At 54.2% G+C, this 25,886-nt stretch overlaps 1 protein-coding gene across 3 annotated transcripts; it reads right to left on the minus strand.

The window, feature by feature from the left end:
* On the minus strand, positions 1-25,603 carry ZNF280D (zinc finger protein 280D). 3 transcript variants are annotated; one of them, XM_015409201.1, is made up of 21 exons: positions 25,506-25,603; positions 25,023-25,174; positions 23,278-23,343; positions 22,880-23,157; positions 20,574-20,667; positions 19,321-19,461; positions 17,109-17,212; positions 15,596-15,822; positions 14,954-15,105; positions 12,953-13,053; positions 12,719-12,865; positions 12,148-12,282; positions 10,216-10,499; positions 7,446-7,583; positions 7,266-7,328; positions 6,539-6,657; positions 6,413-6,449; positions 4,924-4,972; positions 4,203-4,264; positions 2,860-3,047; positions 1-2,721 (listed from the first exon to the last, which is right to left on the minus strand). In XM_015409201.1, the coding sequence occupies exons 2-21, from the start codon at positions 25,165-25,167 to the stop codon at positions 917-919; spliced, it is 4,335 nt and encodes a 1,444-aa protein (XP_015264687.1). In that variant the 5' UTR covers positions 25,168-25,174; positions 25,506-25,603; the 3' UTR covers positions 1-916. The 3 variants fall into 3 exon arrangements, with proteins under 3 accessions (XP_015264687.1, XP_015264685.1, XP_015264686.1); XM_015409199.1 differs by having other exon boundaries at positions 1-3,047; XM_015409200.1 differs by lacking the exon at positions 25,506-25,603 and adding an exon at positions 24,560-24,728 and having other exon boundaries at positions 1-3,047; positions 25,023-25,052.
* Between the last annotated feature and the right edge of the window lie 283 nt (positions 25,604-25,886).

Below are 25,886 nucleotides of genomic sequence, written 5' to 3' on the forward strand. Positions count from 1 at the left end.
CTTAATGGATGTTCCAAAACATTTAATGTTCATTAAAAACCAAAAACAACAAGTCAAAAGAACTTCCTAAAAGGTCCAAATGGAGTGTTTTAATTAATACTTAAACACAAGCTACCATTAAGTCATTGGATGCATTCCTTCACCTAACTACGTATCAAAATGATTTTCATGCCAAAATCCACCCCCCCTCCCCACAATTGATGTCTCAGCTCCTGCTTTCTGTTTCTGTAACAGCTTTATGCATTTCCAGTTCAGGTCTTTTCTTCTGCCTTTCAACGATGGCTTGGGGTTTCTGAGGGGGGGGGGTTCTGCTGCTGATAAAAATATTCAAAACAGTCCCCACCTCAAAAGACGCAGGCCAGGGAGCGTCAACGTTCCTACAGAGAGTGTGCCAGACTATTTCCCGCACAGCTTGCACGCTGGGAAACCCACCCGACCTGTCTCACGGAAATTCCACTTTCACTGAAAGCTTAAGGTAAGCCGATCTCCTTCGCAGATCACACCGATCCAGAGGTGCAGACTAGTGCTGCAGCAGCCCCCGCCCCCCCGGCAGGCTTCCACAGGGCAGGGATGCAACACCCCGTCCGTCCGTCCGGAGCGCATCCTCCTCCAGACTTGAGAGCAGGCCAAACGCTCTGCGTGGAGCACAATCACTCCAGCGGGACTACAAACAAACAACACAGGTCTACAGGGAACTTACTTGGAACGGAACAAACAAACTGTATGGTTTCCTCCTGGCCTCTCAGGTGAGATTACTGCAGGCAGGCCGGCTGGTTTCGGCTTGCTTCCTTGGTGTCACGGGGCCTGCAAATGTCACTTGTGATTCTCTCTCCAGCTGTCACAAACTGCGTCCGTGAAGGGCAGCCGCCGTTTTGCTGTCGGGCCCTCGCATGGCCCTCGCACCGGTGCCGCTGCTTCAGCTGGCGTCCGTGGCACTCTCCTCGGCTGGGCTGGCCGCTGCCTCCCCGTGGCTGGGGCTGCCCTCTCGAGACGCTCCGGCCTCTGCTTGCTCGGAGCCCGGCCCGGACGTCTTAGATGACGAGGCCACCGGGCCGCCTTTCTGGAGGATCTCTGTGGCCTCGTGCTCGAGCACTTCCGAAGGGGTCAGGGGCTCCAGGTGCACGCTGCCTTGCTCGCTCACGTCCGAACTCACCGACTCGGGCTCGTCCTGGCGCCTCAAGAACTGCTCGAAACTGACGTCGCTGTCGGAGGCCCGCCCGGAGGGGTCGGCGTCCACGTCTTCTAGCTCAGCCTCCTCCTCCTCCACATCAGACACTGGCTGCTGGTCCTCGGAACTGGAGCAGGGGTGGTCTCCCGTGGGCCCTTTGGATATCCTCTCGCCCGTCTGGTCTCCTGTCTCCGAGGCGTCACATCCTGCCCCTTCTTCATCGTTGGGCGGAGCCCCTGGATCGGAGCCGTCTCCAGCAGCCGGCACAGATGAGCTCCCTTCGCTCTGCTCCGTCTCCCTTCCGGGGCTGTCCTGGGCGACGACTGGGTCTTCGGAGCCTTGCGAGGGAGCCTGGAGCCCCGCATCCGAGGAGCCTGCTGCTACGAGGGAGGCAGCCACCCTTTCGAGACTTTCAGCAGCCACAGGCATTTCCTTTGCCTCCCCTTCAGGGTGGCCCCCCGGAGTCTCCTCCACAGTCGCCCCGGGGTTCTTCAAACAGGCCGGCAGCCCAGGATGAGAGGGCGGCTCTGGAGTGGAAGGAGCCACGCCTCCTCCACACGGAGCAGCCGCACAGCTTTCGTCAAGCCGATGGCCAGAGCTCTCCGCTTCCTCTGCAGAGGCTCCAAGGTCTTCTGAGGAAGCTGAGGGCGCCAGGCCAGAGGAGGGTTCTGCCACGGATGCGTTTCCTTCGCACTCATCGACTGCGGGGCTTCCGGCAACCCGATCCTCATGGCTGTCTGTGTTTCCTTCTCCTGCAGGGACTTGGGGAAGGTCCTCTGAGTGGGCTGCCAGTCTGGGACTGGCAGAGTGCTCGAGAACGGAAGGAGATGCCTCTTCTCCACCCTCGGCCACGACGGCCCCTTCAGCCAGCTGATTCCGAAGGCTTCCTTCTTTGGCGGGCTCTCCTGGGTCTTCTGAGCAGGCAGACAGTCGTGGGCCGGAGCATTCTCCTGAAGCAGACGGAGAGGAGCCTTCTCCTCCTCCCTCTGCAGTTGTAGCCCCTTCAGCCAGCGGACTTCCAGTCTGGACCACCTCTCCACTTCCCATCGGCTCTTCTGCAAAGGTCTGGCCTTCTAGACCAGAGGGGGATCCTGGCGCTAAAGGAGACGCGGGCTCTTCACTCCCAGCTGCTGCAGAGCTGTCAGCCAGTGGACTTCGAGTCTGGCCCGTCTCTCCACTTTCCATCGGCTCTTCTGCAAAGGTCTGGCTTCCTAGACCTGAGGTGGGGCTCGGCGTTAAAGGGGACGCAGCCTCTTCACTCCCAGCTGCTGCAGCGCCTTCAGCCAGCGGATTCCCAGTCTGGCCCGCCTCTCCACCTTCCGCAGGGCCTTCTGAGAAGGTCTGGCCTCCCAGACCAGAGGGGGGGCTGGGTGCTGAAGGAGACGCGGGCTCCCCACTCCCAGCTGCTGCAGCGCCTTCAGCCAGCGGATTCCCAGTCTGGCCCGCCTCTCCACCTTCCGCAGGGCCTTCTGAGAAGGTCTGGCCTCCCAGACCAGAGGGGGGGCTGGGTGCTGAAGGAGACGCGGGCTCCCCACTCCCAGCTGCTGCAGCGCCTTCAGCCAGCGGATTCCCAGTCTGGCCCGCCTCTCCACCTTCCGCAGGGCCTTCTGAGAAGGTCTGGCCTCCCAGACCAGAGGGGGGGCTGGGTGCTGAAGGAGACGCGGGCTCCCCACTCCCAGCTGCTGCAGCGCCTTCAGCCTCCTGGCCTTCGAGGCAGCCTTCGCTCCCTTCTTCCGATGGGGCCGAGGGTACCGGACTGGGTGGGTGGTCTTGACTTGGGTGAGGGGCCTTCTCTTCCTGTTGATCAGCGGAAGACGTTTCATCCCCTGGATCAAGTTGGGCCTTATCTGTCCCTTCCGCAGAGTTTTTCGTCACTGGGCTGAAAAAGGCAAAGCAGACCAGCTGACCCCATCATACAATATCCCAGAGTCTGACTCAAAACCATTCAGGAAACTTCTGTGCTGCATATTTCTGACTTTCCTGACGACCCGTAAACTCCGCCGCTGTAAACAGCGAGGACTCAGGACTTGAGTTTCAAACACCCATGTAGGGCTGTTGGTTTTGTGCATCCCTGCTGCCACCGCTGTGGAAACACACAGTCTCTCAGGGCAGAAGACACCCCAAATGGCTCCCTCCCTCCCTGTGAGACAGACAGCTCCATTGGGGGTCCTACCACACTTCCGTAGATGTGTAGCTCTTTACATCCCAGAGCAAGGAACGTGTCCAATTGTGACTGGATACAGCCTGAAGGCACTCACCGGAACCAGAAGGCTGGCTCAGGGTCGGCATGGAAAGGCGTGCATGTGCCATAGGTATGACAGACAGGTAGCCGCCGCCCCGGCAGCTGCCTGGGGGGATCAACGGCTGGCCCAAAGAGAGCCTGGCCCGCTCTGCCAGAACACGGTTTGTGCTTATGGGCGTTCAGGCCTAATCCAGCATACAGGACTGTTGATCAGCCCTGTTAACAGCCACAGCCCTGGAGATTTCAACCCCTCTGTGCTATAAAAAAAACCCCACAACCCCGTGGGTACAGAGGTTTCGTTCAAGCATGGACCTGGTTCCAGGCTGAACGTCTGCGCTCCCCTCCTCCTGCCACCCGTCAGGGATTCCTCACCACGCTCTGATCCCCTCTAAGCATCGGGGCTGCTGAGAAGGAAGTGAACCTCTCCCCACAAAGGTGCTTCTGGACACCGCGACCAGCCGGAGCGTGAAGCCTTCCCACCTCCGGAGGGGAGGGGAGGGGAGGGGAGGGGAAGCCCTTCTTCCACCAGCATGGACAGCGACACAATGCTTCCCCTCTTGAGGAACAGGAAAGAGCCAGAGTCCAGGAGCACCTTACAGACTAGCAACACCTGTGGCCGGTGAAGGAGCTCTCGGGAGTCCCTGCCGTGGCTAAGTGAGCCGTGACTTGGGGAAACCGTGAATGGTACTAGTCTTGTAGGTGCTCCTGGACTCTGGCGCTCTTCCACAGCTGCAGGCAGACCGGCAGGGCCCCCCACCCGGACCTTTGGAGGAGTGGAGTCCTCCTGCTTACCTTGCAGGAGCCGAGGGTGTCCCTTCTTGCCCTTCGGGGGGATCGGGTCTGGAAAGGAGGTTCTGGAATGCAGGGCAAAACAGAGGCTTTCACGCCCAGTGGCTTTAGGCAGAAGCCGGGCTGGGCACAGGCAGCTACTCTTCCCCCTCTCCCACCCAGGCCCACCCCCCAAAAGCACAGCTGGCAACGGGGGCAGAGAAGGCAGGGCTTGAGACCACCCAAGGCCAGAGACCGCAGCAGGGGAAGCCGCTGGGCTCAGCAGCCAGGGGAGGATAGGAAGAGCAGCAGCAAACTTCCAAAGGACACACAATGGCCGAGGCTGCCGTCCCGAAAGCAGCTTCCCTCCCCCCCCCCCCACTGCACCCCCAAGATGTTTCCCTCCCTCCCTCCAGAGTTCTCAGGCGTGAAGGCAGAGCCAGCCTCCCCCCAAAAAACGAGGGGACTGGGGGGACCTCTCGAGGACGGCAGGGCTAATCTGCCACCGGATCTCTTGGTGTCAGAGGAAGCGAGAGAGAAGCCTCCCGAGGGGAGAGCAGCGGTGGTACCTTTCAGCTGGGTTTACAAGCCCATCGGGCACCTGAGAGGATCATAACTCGGCACCCGAAGTCAGGAAGCCTGCCAACCCCTGGGCGTGATTGTGCAAGTCCAGAAATAAAACTTAACATGTCTGTACACACTTCTGAATACAAGCGAGGAGTGAGGGTGCAGAAAAAGACTTCACCTGGGACTGATCTTCGCCTTCATTGCTTAAGGACGCGCCGTCCGTTGGGCTGAGGAATGGAACAAAAGCCCATCGTCAGCATCAGAACAGGTGTGAGGTTGGTTGCCCGTGTGTGCTTTCCGCTGACCGTCTCTGGGACACCATCATCTGCCCAACTCCAGTGGTGTTCTGCCCCTGGAGCCCCCGGTGCGGGCGGGGGCAGCTGCTCTTCTCCTTCCACGAGGAAAGCCCCCTCCCCTCCCCTGAATGCCCCCTTCCTGAGGCTAGCCAGCCCCCTCTGCTATTCATGCTCCTGCCCAACCGGGAGGAAAAGGAAGGGGGAGCTGGGGGGGGGCACTGCCAGGGGTACGGAAAGAGGAGAAGCCAGAGGGAGAAGAGGGGAAGGGGGAATGAGCCACACACACACAGACACATTCTCACAGCCCCCCCCCACACACTTGTACATATCTATATACAAACACATTTAACCGTCAGAAGCGTGCATTCTGGTTTCTTTTTATTTTTATACCAGAGTAAAAATAACCGGGGGAGAAAGAGCCAGCCGCAGCAGCAGCAGCAGTATTCCTCCATCCCCTTCATCATTTCCAAGGCACCTCCAGTGTTTGTTGGGGGTGCTTCATCACGTATATTTCCCATAATACCACCACTTTATTTGAGCTTTGCCATTTACCACCCGGAACGAGCGACAGCTCAGACCTCAGACTGCCACGGGACGCGTGGGTTCCTCAGACCGCAGGCCCGCCCTCGAGAGCAGCCGTGTGCCTCATTTAGAGGTATCGACTTCCAGGCCCACATGAAAACAAGCCCCTTATCACCCACCACGATTGATTCCCTGCGTTAAAGAAAGAGGTGCCCAGCAGCCGAGAGAGCTCGATGTGTGCCCCCAGTCAAGCCCTGACACTGAGTAGGCTGTTCAAGAAACTGCTGCTAGCTGCACCTTCTTTGTCGATGCAGTTAAGGGACTGTTAATCCGCTGCAGCCCGGACGTGCACCTCGGACACCTGAGGAGTCATGGAATTAATCACGACTCACACGATCCCGGGGCCCTGAGCTACAGCAGTACAAGCGGCCCCGGTTCCACTGAGGACGCGGCCTCCTCCCCTGCCCGCTTTTGACTTGTTCGAGGGTGGGCACCGCGAGCGCCTTCTCACCAAGGCACAGAGGCTCTGTAGAGAGGCTCTGAAGCGAACCTCTGCGCAGAGCCCTTTGCAGGATGGATCTGTCAGAAGTGCAAGTGTTGCCCCCATGAGAAGAGCACACGCTTTTCTCCCGCCTGGCAGCTGAGCATACAGAGAAGGGGGCGGAGCCGATGGCCGCACGGGAAACGACTACCGTCACAAAGAAGCAGCCCCATAAGGGCGTCTGCTGGACTTTTCACTTTTCTCCGGGAGTCTGACTACCCCCGCCCCTCCTCAGGTGGGTGTGCTGTTCCAAAAAGCCCCAACCCCCCCCCGACCCGACTGCCAATTTTTAAAAATCAGCAACTTACTCAGAAAGATCTTCGGTAGCCACATCCTCCGAGGACACTGCAACACAATAGACAACGGTTTCCTTTCAACACAAACCGGCCTGCCAGTCTTTGGGGAGCAACGGCAGACATGTCAGAGGCACCCACCATTTTCCACAATGACCTGGCACCGGTGATACTGGCGCTCGTTCAAGTGTGTGGCCATCTTGTCTAACCCGGAATCATCCGTCACATAATCACAATTCAGACAAAACGTAGTGGTGCCCCTGGGGGGTGGGGGGGGAGAGAAGGCAGCCATGAGTACAAGTGAGAAGAGGTTACCAAAGAGTCTCTCCTCCTGGTGCAGTCTGCAGCACGAGCCATTCCAACCTGGCCGGCTCACAGAAGCACATATTTTCATCACGCGCCGTCCTTTCCAAGCATTTCATAAAGAAGCCCCGAGAAGCACAAATCCTGCCTCCCTAAGGATAGGGTGGGAAGCACCCAGCAAGATGTCCTCCTCTCAGAGGGAGAACTCTTGAAATCTGGAAAGAACCCAGGGGAAGGCAGTGCTCACTGTGGCTACATACAGCTGCCTGTGCCCCCCCCCCCTCCAGAAGTGTTTCGTAGCTTTCCTACCACAGCCTGAACGGCGGCCTCCAGAAACACCCTCAGTGCCAGGGATCTCAAAGCTGCCAAGATGGCTAGAAAGCCAACTTCAGCCCGGGGGGGGGGGGCGATCACGCCAAAGAACGATCGTTAAGAGAGGTTCCGAGTCGTGTGTGAAGTTCTGCTCTGAAAGTTAAGCTACACCTGCATACGTTGTAAACCCAGGACAACACCAACAGAGTTGCCCAAAACGAACACCAAAAGGAGGAGATTGGGAGATCCTTACCTCAGTTCTTCAGAACGAGCTTTATAAATCCAAAACCGTTTACTTTGACGGGCACTGTGAAAGCTGCAAGGAAACACAGAATATTTCTGAGTTGATTTCTATGGGCCTGAATGACCGCCGCCCAGTCCGCCGAACCCCACGACGGCCCCCTCCTCGCTCGCCTGGCCAGGGCCCCCCTACCTCATCATGTGGTTCACGTAGGCCTTGCTGCAGCTCGTGCTGTAGCGGCACAGGCTGCAGTGGACGTAAGCGGGGAAGTGGCTGGCAAATGTCCGGATGTCGGCGGAACACTCGATGCACTTCTGGATCTCCGAACATCTGCCGGAAGAGCAAGGCCAGAAGGAGAACATTAACCCCCCGGAGGGCAAGAAGAAGTCCCGTTTCGAGTCTGTGGCGGGATGGCCCTACGCCAGCTGGCGGGCCCCGCTCTGCCCACCCCTCCTTTGCCCTCCTTTGCACCTGAAGGGGCCGTTCTTCCCCACTGTCTCTGGGTATTGCTGCCACCGATGCCCCTCTCTAGGGCCCTGGTGAGGCGGGGCAGCCTCCTGACCTCCCTCACTAGGAACCCGCCTTGGGGCTTCCTGGCAATCCTCAGGGCTCCCCTGGAGAGTTGGAAACTGGCCACTTTGCCCTGGTTCTCCTCCTTAGGGGGTCCCTGACCCATCCCTGGCGTGCCCAAGCGGCTGGGGGGGGGGGAGAGAGCTATACGGTACAGAGGGACGTCTCGCCGTGAACAGCAAAAAGGATTTATTCAAGAACTTAACTCTTTACAGGCGTCTCCACAGTGGACGAGAGACTCAAAACAAAGGGTGGCCAAGATGCCCCGTCTCCCCCCGCCCCTTCTCCGCACTCAGGCTCCGTCTGGAGGGTCTGCAGGGCAGGCGCAGGACCTCACTTCACTGGAGGAGGTCAGATCAGCACGTCTCCCAGCATGGTCCCTCTGCCTCCTCCTGCAGACTCCACCCAACCACCCGTCCGACTGGCTCCAGACTTCTGACGGACTGACGTGAACCGGCCTCCCGCCCAAAAGCTCCACAATACCTAAGAAACAGCCGTCTCCCGCCCAGGAAGTGGCTCTCCTTCCTGCATCATTCTGGGGCAGATCTCCTCACCCCCATGGTGGACTTCCTGACCTCTCCCGGGAGCTGCCCTCACGTGGCTGGTTGGAGACCAGGGAGGGGGGGGGAGGAATGAGGAGGAGGCTAGGCCCAGGCCTACCCCCAGTTTGACAGCCTCCTCCTATCTGGCCCACACCCACTTAAACACACCCACAAAATAGCCTTTCTCCGCAGAGCCCATTAAAGAATGCGAGGGAAATGAGGTTCCTCAAAATCACACCGGGCAGGATCCCAAGGCGCATGACTGCCGATCCCACTCTAGAGGGTCTTTCTGCTGAGTCAGACGAACACCTGGGCGAACTCGTAAAGAATAAGCCCCTTTCAGGGACTCTCTGGAGTCGGGGTCAGCACCAGTGTTCCCTCTAAGCTGAGTCAGTGTGAGCTAGCTCACAGTTTTCTAGCCTCCGGCTCACACACTTTTGTCTTGGCTCAGGAAGGAGGGCTCCAGAGCAAGCTAATTTATGCAGTAGCCAAACTGCTCGCTCAGAACTATAATGCCAGTAAAGCTCACAAAGTAGCAATTTTGCTCACAAGACTCCACACCTTAGAGGGAACACGGGTCAGCACGGCACGAGAGGGTACCCTAGGAATGGGGGGGGGAAGCGCCCCAAGTGCTTGGGGCATGTTTTTAACATCCAACAATGTGACCGGTGGGAAGCTCCGGGAGGAACACATGGAGCTGCCCCTCTACAGAGCCAGACCCTCGGTCCACCAGGGTCAGGACTATCTGCTCTGACCGGCAGCTCTGCTCTCCAGGGTCTCAGGCAGAGAGGTCTTCCCCATCACCCACTGCCTGGTCCACTTGACTGGAGATGTCCAGGGTTGAACCCGGGACCTTCTGCACGTCACTGAGCCACAGGCCCTCCCCTTCTCAAGCATCAGGGCACACACCAAGCTGCTTCATACGGAATCCGACCCTCGGTCCATCAAAGTCAGCATCGTCTACTCAGACTGGCAGCGGCTCTCCAGGGTCTCAGGCAGAGAGGTCTTCCTCATCCCCTCCTGCCTGGTCCTTTTTAACTGGAGATCCCGCCAGGGATTGAGCCTGGGACCTTCTGCATGCCAAGCAGAGGCTCTGGCTCTGAGCCACAGAGTCACTCCCAGTCCCCACTCCAGTGGCTCCTCTCTTTCCTCTCTGCCCTCTTCCCCGACAGAGGGAAGCCCCTGGGCAAAGACCCTCTCTCCTACACACAGCAGTCCTGGCCTCTCAGCCTGTCTCCGGCAGCAACAGCAAGGAGCAGAGGTAGGACTGGACCAAGCAGCCAGAGCAGCACCAGTCCTGGGTGTTCTGCGAGAGATGCTGGGAGACTGTGCACTTGCAGGCGCTGGCCCCTCTCCGGCACTGGCTCAGCGCCCCTTCTGCATGTCCCGGGGGGGGGGCGCTGCCCTGTCAGCCAGCCTGCCAGAGCCTCCTGCCAGCCCAGAGTCTGCAAGGCCCTGAGCTGCGGAGCTTCTGTCCACAGCCACCATCTCCCAAGGAGCAGGATGTGGCTCACTTGGGACCTCCCGGCTGGGCTACTGCAGTGCCCCCGAGAGCCGCGTCTGGGAGGCTCTGGATTCCTGCCCGGGGGGGGGGGATTTGGGCAAACCCCCTCCCAATGCACCCTCTAAGCTGTCGAGTCTTGTGAGCAAAAATCCTACTTTGTGAGCTACTGGCATTAGAGTTGTGAGCAAGCAATTTGGCTACCGCATCAATTAGTCGGCTCTGGAGCCATCCCTTCCTGAGCTAAGACAAAAACGGATGAGCCAGAGGCTAAAAAACTGAACTAGCTCACACTAACTCAGCTTAGAGGGAACACTGCCCTCACCCCAGGGACAAGAGGAAGACTTACCGGAGATTATTTAATGCCGTGTTTGCAATCTTGTTGTTCTTTTTGCTGCCGCTGCCACTGCCGCTGCCACCGCCGCTGCTGAGGCCGCTGGTCCCCGTGCTCAGCCTTTTGCTCCAGGGCTTTGGCTTGGGCTTTCCCTTGCTGACATTCAGTTTATTGTAGTTCTTAGTGTTTGTGGCTTTAACATGGGGAGACAACTGTAAAGTGGACGTGCTGGGGCCAACAACGGGCGTGGCGGGTACCGATCCAGGCGGAATAGACCCAGCGGAAGCTCTGATAGTCACCTAGGATGAGAAGAGGAGGTCCGGCAAGCGCCTCTCCAGACAGGGAAGGCCACCGCCTTTCTCGCCGCACAGACCTGCGCTTCCGTGTGAGCGGAGAGGGAACCGTCTCCAGCACAGTCAGGGTCAGCAGGGCCACCCTTGGAGGGAGGGAGGGAGGGGCTGGCCGGCCACCCTGCAACGGGAGACTCCCGGCTCAGCCAACCCCGCCCCAACATCGAAGCCAAGCAGGGCAGCTCCACACAGACTCCCACGGACCTGCCTGGAGTCCCGCCTCTACAGACACGTCGCACACTTTACAAGGATCGGGAAAGGCTGAAGCCACTCCCCTGGGACTGGACTCCAACAGGAGACAGTTGGTGAAAGGAAACCGGCCGGGCGTTGACTGACACTTGCCCCACCTCCAAGCATAGGGCGGACGCCGGACGGGAAGGGCCCCCAGGAGCGACACGGGACAAAACCACACCAGACTGAAATCTCCCCTGCAGAGCTGGTCCTGATCCTGCTTCTAAACAGTGCTGGATTCTCACATGCTGCTACCCGTGGTCTCCCCTCCCCCCCCAGATTCACAGAACAGATTTACGGACTCCTGTTTCTCATGGCACTGCCATCATCAGTTCACCTCTCCCACGCAGGTGGGATGCCCGCCTGCCAGAAACCGCCTTCTCAAGCATCAGGGCTTGCCGTCACTTAAGAATCAGGCAAATGGGATTCAGGGATTCTCCCGTGGGTCTGGGGTTGTGGCCACGGGGCACCCAGGGAATAACCTCCACATCGGCAGGCACGGCCTCTGCTCAGCCGAGATCTCCCCGGTGATCCCAGATATACAAATTCCACTAGGAGAAACACCATCAGAAATTGCCAAAATATAAACTGTATTTAACAAATATAAAGTTGGTGATGTCACAACACCAAAATTTACTATCACTCTAATAAGGCATAAGATGCGAAGTTTCCTCCTTAGAAGACAAGACGTAAAGTCCATGTAACCATGTTAACAAATATAAAGTTGGTGATGTCACAACACCAAAATTTACTATCACTCTAATAAGGCATAAGACGCGATGTTTCCTCCTTAGAAGACGAGGTAAACTCTATGTAATCAGTGGAACTTGACAGGAGGAGCCCACATAGTCATAACGTTTTCCAGACAGCCTTTGCAAAAGACTAGATACTTAATCATATGATTCGCTCCTTACACTATGAACCTTGTGGTCTGTTGAAATGGTTGGAATCAGGTTCCACCTACACAGCCGGCAAACTGAAGAAGCCGAAGGAAACGCATCTTCCAAGTATCTAGAATGGGCGTCTTTGCAAAGGCTGTCTGGAAAACGTTATGACTATGTGGGCTCCTCCTGTCAAGTTCCACTGATTACATAGAGTTTACCTCGTCTTCTAAGGAGGAAACATCGCGTCTTATGCCTTATTAGAGTGATAGTAAATTTTGTTGTTGTGACATCACCAACTTTATATTTGTTAAATACAGTTTATATTTTGGCAATTTCTGATGGTGTTTCTTTTAGCGGAATTTGTATATCATGGACCCCTGTGACACTAATTTCCTCCCCCCCCCCTGGTTTTTTGGAATACCCCCAGTGAGGCAAAGGAGCCAACGGGTGTGCAATGGCAAGGCCAGGACAGCTGAGCTTACTTTGGTTCCTGGAGGCAACCCTTCGAGTTGAGGGGGTTTCCTGAACGTCCGGTGATGCTGAGATTTATGGTCCAGTTTTTCTTTGCACGTCAGGAACTGGAGCCGGCACTTGGTGCAGCGGTGCACTCCTTTTTTCTTTGCAAAACAGAAGACAGCGGACAGTTAATTCGGAATCTGCTGATGATCTGCAATTGTCAGACCAGCATGAAAGGAGAGATCTCAAGGGGGCCACCCTGAGTGCCGATGTCGTGAGCGATAGGTAACAGGGCTTCCGTGCCCACCCCACAGTGACGCACAACCACCGGCTCCTGGAGCTCAACACATTCCTGCCATGAAGGCGCCACCCGCTCCCGCCACTCAGAGCAGCTAAAGCCAACTGGCCAGCAGGAACCAGGAGCTGCCGCAGAGCCTCACCGGAGAGCCACTCGTGGTGTTGCAGACTCCAGCCGGATCGCGGCCCTTAATCCGGGTCCAGGGGAGGGGGACCACAGAGCCCCCCTCCCCAGCCACTACAGCTGGCACCCAAAGGTGTGGCCTTCCCTTAGCCTATCCCCGAAAACGAAGGGGTTACCTGGTGCCTCATGTAGTGATGCATATAAGGGGCCCCGATTTTAACAACTTTAAGGCAAAAGGGGCAGAGCAAGTTTTTTGTGTTCTCGTGAACAGCCCGGAAGTGTTTTTCCACATCTGAAAATGCAGACGATCTGTAGTTGCACACCTAGACACACACAAGACACACGGACTGATCTGTAAAAGCTTTCATAAAGGACATTTTCAGTGTACACAAAACAACGTTCTGCGGTACCTGGCAGACGTAGGGCATTTCCCCGGGCCTGTGATTGTCCTTCATATGTTGCAAAAGAATTTGCTCCGTTTCAAAGGATAATTCACATATTCTACAGACGGCTGGGGGGAAAAATACAAAACAAACCCAAAAACTAAACTTTAAGACTTTAAAGCAACGGAATAGGGCAGATCTGGCCATTTTACTGGGCTCTTTGACAGTCCTATGAACAGTTCGTCAACATTTCATAAAACGTCCGTCCCCCCCAGGTTCTCTTCTAAGCACTGTTCCCTCTAAGCTGAGTGAGTGTGAGCTAGCTCACAGTTTTTTAGCCTCCAGCTCACACATTTTTGTCTTGGCTCAGGAAGGATGGGCCCCAGAGCAAACTAATTTATGCAGTAGCCAAATTGCTCGCTCACAAACTTTAATGCTAGTAGCTCACAAAGTAGAACTTTTGCTCACGAGACTCCACAGCTTAGAGGGAGCATTGCTCCTAAGAGAAATCAAACTTGACTTCAGGTAATCGGAGATAAGATCCTCCACGCAAAATGCTGCAGATCCTGCATAGTGCCCGCAGAAGACGCTCCCCACCCCAGCCCACTCCAGGCCCACAAAAGGAAATTCGGGGGGTGAAGAAATTGGGCACAGGCTGCAGCGGGGTGAAAAGGAGAGGACACGACCACTATCCCTGCATCTCACGTGAGCAGAGCTCCACTCGTGGAGAGAAAGGAGCAACCCCCCCCTTCCCACCTGCACGGCTGTCGACATGCATACAAAACACATACAATAACACCCCCCACCCTAAAAGTTAACCTCCCCGGGCTCCGAAAGGCTCCAGGGAAGAGGGGCGGGAGGATTGCAGACCAGCAGGGTCTTCTGCTAGGGTTCTGCAGGATCCAGCCCAACAGCATCACGTTTCGCCTGGCTTTTGCATGCGGCATCTCCGCTCTGCTCCAGCACTGGGAAGTTCCTTGCTGCCAGACGCCAACGTGACACCTCCTCTCCTGCACAAGGGCCAAGTTTGTGAGCCAAAATATTTTTATGGTTCTCACATGATGGGCAGGAGAACGAGAGGCATGCCAAGACACAGAAAACCTTGGGATCAGTGTTCCCTCTAAGGTGAGTTAGGGTGAGCCTAGCTCACAGTTCTTTAGCCTCCGGCTCACACATTTTTTGTCTTAGCTCAGGAAGGATGGGCCCCAGAGCAAACTAGTTTATGCAGCGGCCAAATCGCTCGCTCACCACTTTAATGCCAGTGGCTCACAAAGTAGAATTTTTGCTCAAGACTCCACGGCTTAGAGGGAGCCTTGCTTGGGATGCCCTGAGCATGCAGCTCCTCCCTTGTGGGTGAGAGGGAGGCATGCAGAGACGGGAAGGCTCCACTCAGCCACTTCCCAGGGTGGAAGTTTAGAGCCGCTGCTGGGAGGAGAAGCTCTATCAGCTGGGGACGGTCCCAAAGAAGAAGAACAACTCCACCATTTAGGACCATTCATCATAGAACTAAGTACTCCTGAACAGAGGGCGCAGGGCATCAGTCCCAACTTCAAGTCGCCATTGTTACAGGAAAGACACCAGAGTGTAAGCTGTGGAGTCTTGTGAGCAAAAATTCTACTCTGTGAGCTACTGTCATTAAAGTTGTGAGCGAGCAATATGGCTACCGCATAAGTTAGTTTGCTCAGGAGCCATCCTTCCTGAGCGAAGAAGAAAAATGTGTGAGCCGGAGGCTAAAGAACTGTGAGCTAGGCTCACCCTAACTCAGCTTAGAGGGAACACTGGAGGTCAGCCATGTTGGTCACAGTAGAACCACCGGATGTGAGTCCAGGAGCCCCTGGCAGACCAATAAAGTTCTTTCGGGTTCAGGAAGCCATCTGCAGAAAAGAGAGTCAACAGCTCCTCGGGCAGCCCCTCTTGCAAGCTCACTCCAGGAGAGAGAAGCAGGCCCCCGGGGGCAGAGAGCGAGCGAGAGCGAGAGAGACCCAGGGAAGAGCTCAGCCCCGTCCACCCGTCCACTCAGGCACTCACTGGAGGACTCGTGAGGCGTGTGGGTGCTCTCGATGTGGCACTGCAGCTGGAAGGGGGTGGGGAACTGTCGGAAGCAGTGCTGGCAGGTGGTGTGGCTCTCCCAGCTCTCCTGCTTCTCCAGCTCCAGGTGGTGCTTCATGTGGTTCATGAACCTGGGAGGGAGAGAGGCATCAGAACGAGCCGGAGGGAGGGAGGGAGGGGCCCCACGTCCCCCGGAGCCAAGTGTTTGCTGCTGGTAAAGGCAGGCCCTCCCCTGAAGGGCTCGCAACCTGAGGGGAGAAAAAGGGAACTTTAAAAAGAAGGTGGACATCGACATGACCCCCTGCAGGCAGACGATCAGACTCGAGCGGGGCCACTCCCCCAGAGAGGGGCGGGGAGGACGGGCAGTGGCCCCCTCACGGGCAAGGACGTTTCCCCTCTCTTCCCAAAGGGATCCCTGAAAGAGGCCACTGTCAGAACTCTCTGGAGCGCCTTAAGACCGCTTCAGCCAGAAAGGCACCGGTTCCAAACAGGCGACGGAGCAGCTTCCCATCAGGGGGCAACTCCGAGACGTCAGTCACTAATGCTACGCTCCCAATCTCCATTCTGGGCCAAGGGAAAGGCTCTGGGATGGACCCAACCAGGAAGGGGGCGCACACGTACCGGATGTTGTTTTTGAGAAGCTTCATGCAGCTGGCACACTTGAAGGTCGTGTGTGTCTTCTGCTCCTGATGCACCTGCTGGATGTTGCCCTCGTACTTGCCGTAGTAGAAGTCGTTCACTAACATGATCAGTTTCCCTCTCTCCGATTCAGCAATTTTAGCCGACGCACCTGAGGAATCTGTCGTGGGTGACCCCAGAAAGGTGTGCACCAGCTCTGGGCAGCAATACTGGAAGAACCAACCAACAGAAACACTCTTTGGACAATAAGTAGAAGGCTGCTGCAAGCTACTGTTAGCCCCCAGGTTATAACTGTATGATTTCCCCCTCGGCACCTGCCACTTGACCACACAAGATACGTCAACCACCGTGAGCAGCAGATGGTTAATGACCAAAGCGAGTGCCACGGGCTCCAAAGGACTTATTTCCAAGCACATCCGCCTAGAATTGTGGTCACTTGTTATCTGAACCTCACGGTCCTCACTTACACATGGACATGGCCAGCACAAATACTGACAGGAGTCCCAAATCCCCTGGCAATTGTCAACCCACCCGTTGCATCGGGTTTGGTTGCCACGGTGATGGGATGAAGCTTGCTTTGGGAATAATGAACCGTTATATTCTGGCGGGATCCTACCTTGGTGCAATTGGCTCTAGGCCATTAGAATTTTTTTTTGGGGGGGGGGCTTGGTATAATTATTACCTTTGCGCACTTTTCAGTTAGTTCTAACAAAGACCGCTAAAAGCCTGGATACCTTCAATGTCTCAATAAACTTTTATTCTCGTAACGGCTGCTGTTGGGAATTGATTGCTCTGGGGTTCTGACAGCAATCATAAAAATCTGCATTCTGCTCTCTTTGCGTTACCTAGCAATGGCCAAGATAGATCCCGTCTTTGATTTCAGTGAAGTAAACATACGAGACAGGATGTAGGCAATGAAACTGGAGTTGGCAGGTAAGATTCCTTCACAAAATGCCCACGAACCACCGTGGCAACAGTGCATTTAAGCTCTCTCGCTCACACACACACTGTGCTCCGGGCTTCTTCGCAAGGGTGTAAGCAGCAACAGCACTGGGCCGTATTAGCTGGCTGGATTTCATACATATTTTCTAAACTATTTCCCGGATTCTCAATAACGTTCTCTTGCTGGAAACAGAAGCTCACGCAGCAGACAGAAAATGCCACACCTGATTTCAATGCTCTTTCATTCAAAATGTTTGCTTGTACCGGCCTAGGGAAAACGCGAGCACATTCTAGAGGGAACAAGGAGTCTGTGCCAACCCAGAAGCCACTTAATGCGGAAGAAAACAAGCACTTTCCCGGTCTCCCTACACTGAGCTGCTTTTCACTTCTGAACAAGAACCACACTCAAAAACCTCAGCACGGCGACAGCTCGGCAAAGCCACAAAGTGCTCAAGAACCATGAGTGCAAGTATCATCAGTAACAATAAATCATTCGCATTCACGATTCTGGCTTGCTACCAAAACAACAACAACAACAACAACAACACCTTACCTTCATGTGGTTTTTTAAGGGATCCAAAAGGTTGAAATGAATATTACACTTGGGACAGGCTTGTGGGAAAGTAGCTCCGTTCTTAGTGTTGCAGGAGGCCACCCCTGCAAAGGCAAAGGCACACGGCATGACTGCAGCCCGCCACACCCAAAGGGAGGCCTCTTCAGAGAGGGGGGTGGACCACTCACTCACGAGCTTCCACTGGCGGAATTATGACCAGCACCACGTTCACAACAAAAACAGCATTTTAAAAGGCCAGCATTACTGGTAGCAAAACCATTTGTTTAAAATCACACAAATCATTACATTCCTATCCCTTAAGAGACCCAGCTGGATCAGACCGGTGAGGGTTCCTCTAGTCCAGCGTCCTGTTCCACACAGTGGTCTCCAAAGGGTCGCTGCCACTAGATGGGGAGGTTCCCTTTTGTTACTCTGGCCAGTAGCCACTGATGGACCGCTCCTCCATGAATCCCCCACCCCCTTTTCAAAGCTATCTGTGTCTGTGGCTACCACATCTTCTAGCACTGAATTCCGCATTTGGATTGCTCAATGAGTAAAGAAGTACTTCTTTGTGTCCGTCTAGTACCTATTGCCTGTCAACTTAATTAGTAAAGGCAAAGGTTTCCCTTGCTGAAAAGCCAGTCGAATCCGACTCTAGGGTTGCGGTGCTTATCTCCGTTTCCAAGCCAAAGAGCCAGCGCTGTCCGAAGACGTTTCCGTGGTCATGTGGCTGGCATGACTAGACGCTGAGGCGCACGAAATGCTGTTACCTTCCCACAGAAGTGGTACCTATTTATCTACTTGCAATTTCTTGCTTTCGACTTCATTGGATGCCCCCAAATTCCAGTAGGAGAAATGTTCTCTCTGTCCACTTTCCCCACAAAATGTATCATCTTATCAGCTTCTATCATGTCCTCACTTTCCATCAGAAAATTTCAAATATAGTACTAAGACATTATGTTAAAAACATATTAAGTAAACAGCAAGAAAGACGGGGCAGGGGTCAACAGAATCAACCGATTGCAGTCTCAATTTCTAAAACTTTTGCTTTAAAAATACACATTTTAGCTGATCTATGAAGACAGTAGAGATGGAGTCCAGTGAATGGCAGAGGGAAGGGCTCAGGGACAGCTACTGCTGAAGTCCTGCCCTTAATAAAGGCCAGTCTTGCCCCTGAATGTTGGCACCCTGCTGGTCTCAGGTTCGCAGAAGGTTCATACGGGGGCCTGGGGAGCCTTCAAAATAGAAATACTGAAGAAAGCAGGCAGAGAAGGGGTGCTGCAGGCAGACCCCCGGCACACATCACGTAGGCAGTTCCAAGTTCATGTGGGGGTAGAAGATCCAAGACCAGAGCTGATGGAACTCCACCCTGAGAAACTGGACCCTTCAAAAGAGGGATTTGGGACCAAGAAGCCCCGTCTGGGAATCTCAAGCCCACTGGCTGTTGCACAAACAGATTCAGACTCTCTCTTGCAATTGCAGGACATCTCGAACATCAACAGCTGCTGGGGACTCACGGCTGCGGGGCTTTGGAGAAGTCACCACTCGGCCTCAGCTCCCAATTTGTAAAAAGAGAACCACGTTGTGACTTCCCCACAAGACTGTTTGTGGGGGGAGGGACGACAAAGCAACTTTTGACTTACATTTCTAAACCAGTTTATACTATAAGCTGCGTTGTTAAGTCTTTGTACTGAAAAACAGATACCTGCATATTTGTGGAGGGGATCCACCAAGACCGGAACATGCTCCTGCCTTCAGAAACAGCGACAGGGACTTCCGTGGGACTCGTTTCTAAGCACATGCAGTTCACCCAGATGTGTACGTTATTGCATTGCTTCAATGCATCTGTGTTTTAATGTATTTTAATCTACTGTAAGCCACCCTGAGCCTGCTACGCAAGGAGGGCGGGATACAAATCGAATAAATAAATAAGTAAATAAATATAAATGTGCTTCGCCCCTCTCATCACTTTAGGGAGTTAGACCGGGTTCTTCACCTACATTCTGACTGCACCTGAGAGTTCAGCTTCACACACCCAGACCGCTTTCTGCATCGGGCGGGCTGCATGCAAATCCAAAGCTTCCCTATAGCGATACCCGGTCACTTCTCTTTCTTAAGAATCCCTCCTCGCAAGTGTTGCTGTTTTGTTTCCCGGTATTAAGACCAGCTTCACCGTTTCCCACCTGGGCAGCAGGGCTCCGATACCCCTTACCTTTCTGAAGCAAGGGCATCTCGTTGGGAGACCTCACCGAAGGTGCGACAGGCGGACTGCTCCCGGTTCCCGTCTCTTCAGCCTTCGCCTTTTTGGGACTAACGCTGCTCACTTCGGTAGAAGCTGGGCGCTTGGCCAAGCCTGTGATGGTTGGAAATGAAAGACATCTCCGTCTCCCGGGAGATCCTCCGACCCCTCGTTCCCCAGCCAGCCAGGCACCCTGCTCCCCAATCCAGGCTTCCCTTGCTCTGCTGGGCCTTGAATGCACGGATCCCGGTGGCTCTTAGCCGCAAGGAGGTTCCTCTGAGGCATCTCAGCCGGGCCGCTCAGAATCACACGCGACCTTCAGAGCAGGCCAGAATGAGAGGGAACACCTCCCCGGGAAAGGCGGGACTCTCTCGTTTTGCCCACAACCCTCCTTGCAGCCAAGCTGCCCCTCGGAAGTGAGACGCATTTTCAACGAGACTCCATCACCCATGAGGCCTCATTCCTCAAGGTGACCGTGAGCAGAGTTATCACCAATGGTGCAAACGTTGTTTGTCGGAATGCATTAAATCTGATTGCCTCCGGAGCTCCAGGCTACAGCTGCCACTCAGCATCAGTAAGTATACCGATAATTTGTTTAAGATGCTGCCACCCAACTTGGTACACTCACAGATGCCTCACGGAATGACAGTCTGGAGATCAGATGCGGGGGGGGGGGAGGCTCTTTAGGAAGTTGGGGAGGACCAAGCTGCTTATTAGGGCTTAGAAAGGCAACTCCAGCACTTGGGATTGTCCATCGACCATCCCAGGGCATCTGTGCAAATGTGACGCTCTGGCTCAGTGGAAGAGCCCCTGCTTGGCATGCAGAAGGTCCCCGGTTCAATCCCCGGCATGTCCAGTAAAAAGAATCGGGCAGCAGGTGACGGGAAAGACCTCCGCCTGAAACCACAGAGGACCGCTGCTGGTCTGAGGAGTCAGTACCGGCTTTGATGGGCCCAGGGTCTGATTCAGTACCAGGCAGCTTCATGACTTCACACAATACAGGAGAGGGGCCGTGGCCCAGTGGCAGAGCACCCACTTGGCATGCAGAAGGTCTCAGGTTCAATCCCCAGCTAAAGGACCAGGCGACAGGTGACGTGAAAGACCTCTGCTGTCGCCAGTCGACACGTGCTTTTGGATTTCGGTCACTTCTTCCTGATTGTATTGACAGGCATGAAAAGGAAGTGTTTGTGAGACAACCAGAACGCAGGATGTGTCGTTACACGTACCTGTGGTTGTCACTGCTGCTCCGCTTGGACACAGGGCTGCTCCTGAATTCTGCCTTATGCCAAAAACTATGCTGGAAGTATTAGTCGGGGCAGCCTGTGGAAGGTTTCATTAATTAGCTCAGCTGAAGCATTTCAAGAGTGTACACCGGATTAAAAAGAAAATCCAGATCTTTTCATTCTGAAGGCACATAAACAGAGTTTCCAGTTCTGTCATCACAATCCCAATAAGCACATTCTCAGTGTCTATTATACTTTTACTGACACGAGTTTCAGTGTCACAGAGTTAAACAGGTCTCCTTATTTCTGCTTCGAAACCCTCCTTGGGTCATCGCACGGCTACTTCCTTGCCCGCTGGAGCCCAGACCCGGCGATACCAGGGCAGCCACCCATCTTACCATCCTGCTCACCGGCTAGGACTGGCAGTGGAACAACAAAGGGCTTCTTCCGAAGAGGCTTTCTGCTGCCTCCATCTGGAATGCAGGGCCATCTCCAGCCACTCTGGCCATCTCCAGCCACTCTGGAGCACAAATTGGCACCCCAAAGAAACTCTTCAGTGGAACCAACTGTTAATACTGGGCAGTGACAGAAAGCAACCGAGGGGGTGGACACCAAGCACGTGCCACCAGGCTTTCACAGCACACCGGTGCATCTTTCCTTTGGGAATGTTCCCAGTCCCAAAGGCAGGCTCCCAGCTCGGCTTCACAGCATCCACACACTTCCCCCAGTCCTCTTTCTCCTCCTGAAGGACCTAGAACGACCTTCTTGAGAAGATGCTACTTGGGGGAGCCTTTGACCAGGAGGCACCCTCTTCGCTGGCAGGGTGGAAGGCGCTCACTACCTAGACAAAAGGGCTGTGGGGTACAAGTGCAGCATTCCCCCCGCCCACTAGACCATCCCAACTCAGCCCATCCATCACACAAGGACAGGAACAGAAGGGGGTGGCAGGCCGCCCACCCCAGTGCAAAACACAATGAGACCCCAGCAGTGTTCCCTCTAAGCTGAGTCAGTGTGAGCTAGCTCACAGGTTTTTAGCCTCCAGCTCACACGTTTTTTGCCTTGGCTCAGGAAGGATGTGGCTCCAGAGCAAACTAATTTATGCAGCAGCCAAATCTATCGCTCACAACTTTAATGCCAGCAGCTCACAAAGCAGAATTTTTGCTCACAAGACTCCACAGCTTAGAGGGAGCATTGGACCCCAGTAATCTTTAGGGCCTACTAGGTGCCTGACGGTGCCAGCCAAACAGAGAACACGAGGGAAAAAAAGTGAGTGCAAGGACAAAGAGATAGGGGTATCTCCACGGACTTGCCCAGCTGCATCCAAAGTTGAAACAGAAGCCCAGTTCTGGAGACTTAGACAGTAACAGATAAAGCAAGAGTCCAGGAGCACCTTAAAGACTAACAAAATCTGTAGCGGGGGATGAGTTTGTGCCAGGGTAGAGCTTTGGTGAGTCACAGCTCACTTCTTTATCTGATGAAACGAGCTGTGACTCACAAAAGCTCCTACCCGGCCACAAACTCATCCCCTGCCACAGATTTTGTTAGTCTTTAAGGTGCTCCTAGATGCTTGCTCTTTTCCACTGCTACAGACAAACACGGCGGCTACCCAGTTCAATCTAGTAACACGTAGTGTCTAAGCATTCAGATTCAACACACAAATGCTGCAGGATTCACTGATACATTGGACAGTTTTTGTTCCATACCCAGTGCCCGAACAGCTGGAAGAATTCAATGGTAAATAAAATACATTCAGCATGAATAAAATAAATACATTTCAGGATCTCGGTTTGAAACGAGTCCTTCAGTATTGTAACAGCTACAGGTATTTGTGGCACATTTTTAAATTTCCTGCTTATCAAGTCCTCTCCCCTGTTTACACATGCAAGGGAGCCGGAGTTCTGCTGCCTAACACTGAGAAGTGGCTCCCTGCGGGAGTGATAACAATGACCCAATGCCTCAATCTGATTTGGTCGTCGGGAACATTAATGCACTTGGACTTGACACCACGCATGAAAGGTCTGTAGGCCACACAACTGGCTGTTAAACTGTTGTAAATATATTTTTTTTAAATTGTAAGAAAGACTTTAAGTCTCTAATATGGCACAATTTGTATTCTAAGACTGCTCTTGTTGATGCACAAACATTTGCCTGTCGCTCTTACTAGCTAGATTAGTTTCAAGCTCAAATATGCCACATTAGCCAACCTAAGAAATGTTTTAAAAGTTTAGCCCCAGGTGATGTTCACAAAAGTACCCAGTAGCACCCAGGATACAACACAGGAAAACCCTCCGAGAAGAGAAAATATCTACCCGATGGAGCGCTGCTGGCTGCGCAGTCACCGTCGCCACCGGCCGGGCCGCAGACGGAGCCATGGCAGGTATGTTCAGGTTCCCGGATATCGACGGCGTTGGGGCAGATCTGCTAACGGGCTGAGAGATGCCAGCGCTCGGCTTGGCTGCCTCTTGGGGTGAAGAGCCTCCGGGGAGGGGCTTCTGCAGGCCAGGTGAAGTCCCTGAAAGACTGCCCGCCCGCGGCTGGGGCTGAACGGCTAGCGTGCTTGCAGCAGGTCGGGTCAGCGGCTGGAACCCTGGAAAAGCAGCTGCAGTTACCGGCAAGAATGCCTGACCTCAACTGTCACAGACAGTCGTGACAGACTGCCACATGCCATTGCAAGAGCTTTAAAGTCACCCCAATGAGAGGGCCGTACCTCTTTTCGGCGTCCCGTTCTGCACTGCCGTGCGTGGCGAGCTGGGGTGGACTCTGTTTAATATATCTGTTGGAAAGGGAGGATTGCACCAAGTCCATAAGATATTTCTGCTACAAGCTTAGGAGAAAGTCAAATTACACTCGCATGAACGCGATCAGGCAAGCGGCAGCAGGTCTCCCCCATGAAATGTGGCCAGCGCAAGTATACAAATGTCTGCCAGCCTGTAAAATGTACAAGAGGAAATCTTCACACCTGCGAAAGCAGCAGCTGACACCTCTCAATGGGTAACCAGCAAGCCAGTCCAAGAGGCCCGTAACCCTGCTCTCTTTGATAAGCAGGATAACTAAATATCTTTAAGCGCATCTGGCAACAGTCTCTCCAGCCTCTTTCCCCTACTCATAACCCTCCAGTCTCCAGGTAGTTTGTGGGGAGCAGACCCTGATCAACCCCTCACTTGTGCCGTAAAGGCACAAGTATTATTGAGTGGACACTAGACATCCCAGAATCACTCCTTCGCCCAAAGTGGTTGCACACACCGGCCAAGGCAGCATGGAGCAGCGCCTCCGCCCAAGAGCCAGATGCCTTATCCGAGAGCTAGCGACAGAGGCAAACGGGCTCAGAGATTATTCCAGGATACCTCCGATGTTATGCTCTTTAGTGCAGACAAGACCCAAATGCGCTGGTCAGTCCCTGGCCGTGTAGCTGCTAGTGCAGCCAAGGAGCAAATGGGTGTTGTATGTTTTTGCCCAAGAAGGGCCCTTTAACTGTTCAGCACCTTGGTGTACTGAAAATAGAACCTACGAGTTTACCCTCCTGTGCAGCAAACTTGTGAAAGAGGACAGAGATGCCTGCACAAGTTGTTAGGCTCCCAGGAGCATCTCCCGCCCTCTCTCGCAGGAACAAGTCTCTCTCTGCAACTGAGGCCCTCAGGAGTCTGGATTTTGGGTGGCAAGTTAGGGCTGCATTCCTGTATACCCCGGAGCAAGTAAACCTGGCTAGGATCGTGCTGCAGCTGTCCCCTTAGGTATGTCTCAGGGCAACTCTTTGGCTGACGGATTGTTAAGCCTGCAATTCTGAGCTTTATGCATTAAGCAGGTCAATAAGACTTATGGTGCAAGGACAACATGCTTGGTTAGTAGTCTACCATGTCAAAAAAACTTAAGGCTCAAGGGATCACATTTAACATAAGGCACGTTGCTAAAAACTGACACACACAGATTATTAAAAAAGGATGGGAGAAGCTGCAACGAAGCAGTCAAAACTGACCAAACCTTAAACCGACCTTTTCTGCCGCTAAACACCAGGAGCATTTCCTTTGCATTTTTAGCAAACACACCACTAAGTAGTCACTGTTGCTTGATATGTCCAGCCACATGAGGGAACCCATCAGCAGCGGGATGAAGCTACAGAAACAGATTAGCTGAACTTCTTCAACCCCTTGGACCAGGTATCTGAGGGACAGTGGAGAAGGATCCATCTAGAAACCTGGGTTCGTGCCTAAGCCTGTTAACATAGAACCTGGGGAAGCACAAATCATCCAATGGGGGCTTTCCCACCATTTCCAGTAGGAGAAATTATACCCTGGAGCCTATTAGCCTTTGAAGCACACAAACATGCCCTGGGAGAGGTTTGCTTTCTGAAGCATGGAACCCCGGAACCCCCCCCCCCAAACAGTCAAATCTTTACCCATTCAGGAATCATCCGGCACACACTTTCCCTCAAAATACTGCCAGGCACCATCTTACATGTATTGGCTGGTTTGGAGCTCAAAATCTCCCCCACAAAGATGGGCTCGTCATCGTCCTCCTCATCCTCCACAACAATTGGTTTAGTGCTCTGTTGCCAGGGTTCAAGCTCCTCCTCCTCACATTCCATAAATAGTTCCGCCATCGTGCCACTACAGAATACAAAACAAACCCCCAAGAGCAATGGCTTAATAAAATCAAAAGGATAGCCATACCATCAGCCCCGAAATATTTGTAAAGGAAAACTATTCTACAGAGACATTACGTCAGAACTGCACTGAGCTGTTGAGAGAAGTAAGATTGGCGTCACATGACGCAAATTCACAAAGATGTCGCTGTCCGGGCAGAGTGAAGCAGGAGGCCCTAGCAAAATTCAGCTCTGTAACCCTCCTGGGTTTGCGCGTACCTGGGCAAAGTACCAGAGCAGCCCTGTGTCCTCTGCCCACTGCTCGCACCCTAACCTCACAGTGGCTCCCCCATTACCTTGACGGAGGCCAAGCACCAGAAGGGAAGCGGCCCCACCGTCCTCGTGGGTGGGCTGGCTGGAAGGTCAGGAAGCGAAGCCTTTACTTCTCCATAGCGGCCCCATCAGCCTGCGGAGGGAAACGAGAAGGGCGTGCAGTTAAACCAGCCATCTCGGCCACCCGATACCCCAGCAAGACCAAAGTTGTCTCCTTCCCAGATGTGCAAGTCCCGACTGCCCTGAAACCCTGGGGCTGGCATCTCCTCCTCCTCCTCCTCTCCTAGGGAAGCAATTCCTCCTGGGAGAAGCTCCCTTTCTGCAGGGCTGACCCCGGTGCTGGGAGGAAGGCTCAGGAGGGTGGACACCACAGGCCTCTCAGCCTCCACTCCCCCCCCCCTGGG

This window comes from Gekko japonicus, unplaced genomic scaffold (genome assembly GCF_001447785.1).
Source record: "Gekko japonicus isolate JY-2015 unplaced genomic scaffold, Gekko_japonicus_V1.1 scaffold167, whole genome shotgun sequence".
In the NCBI taxonomy this organism is placed as follows: domain Eukaryota; kingdom Metazoa; phylum Chordata; class Lepidosauria; order Squamata; family Gekkonidae; genus Gekko; species Gekko japonicus.

What these genes read in the sequence shown, in the direction of transcription:
- ZNF280D (XM_015409199.1), bottom strand. Translation starts at nt 25,167, where the DNA reads ATGGCGGAACTATTTATGGAATGTGAGGAGGAGGAGCTTGAACCCTGG. An exon ending in ATCACTACATGAGGCACCAG is followed by an intron (nt 12,283 to 12,718) that starts GTAACCCCTTCG and finishes TGTTTTGCAAAG; the next exon opens with AAAAAAGGAGTGCACCGCTG. An exon ending in ACACCCTCGGCTCCTGCAAG is followed by an intron (nt 3,048 to 4,202) that starts GTAAGCAGGAGG and finishes TGCCTTTTTCAG; the next exon opens with CCCAGTGACGAAAAACTCTG.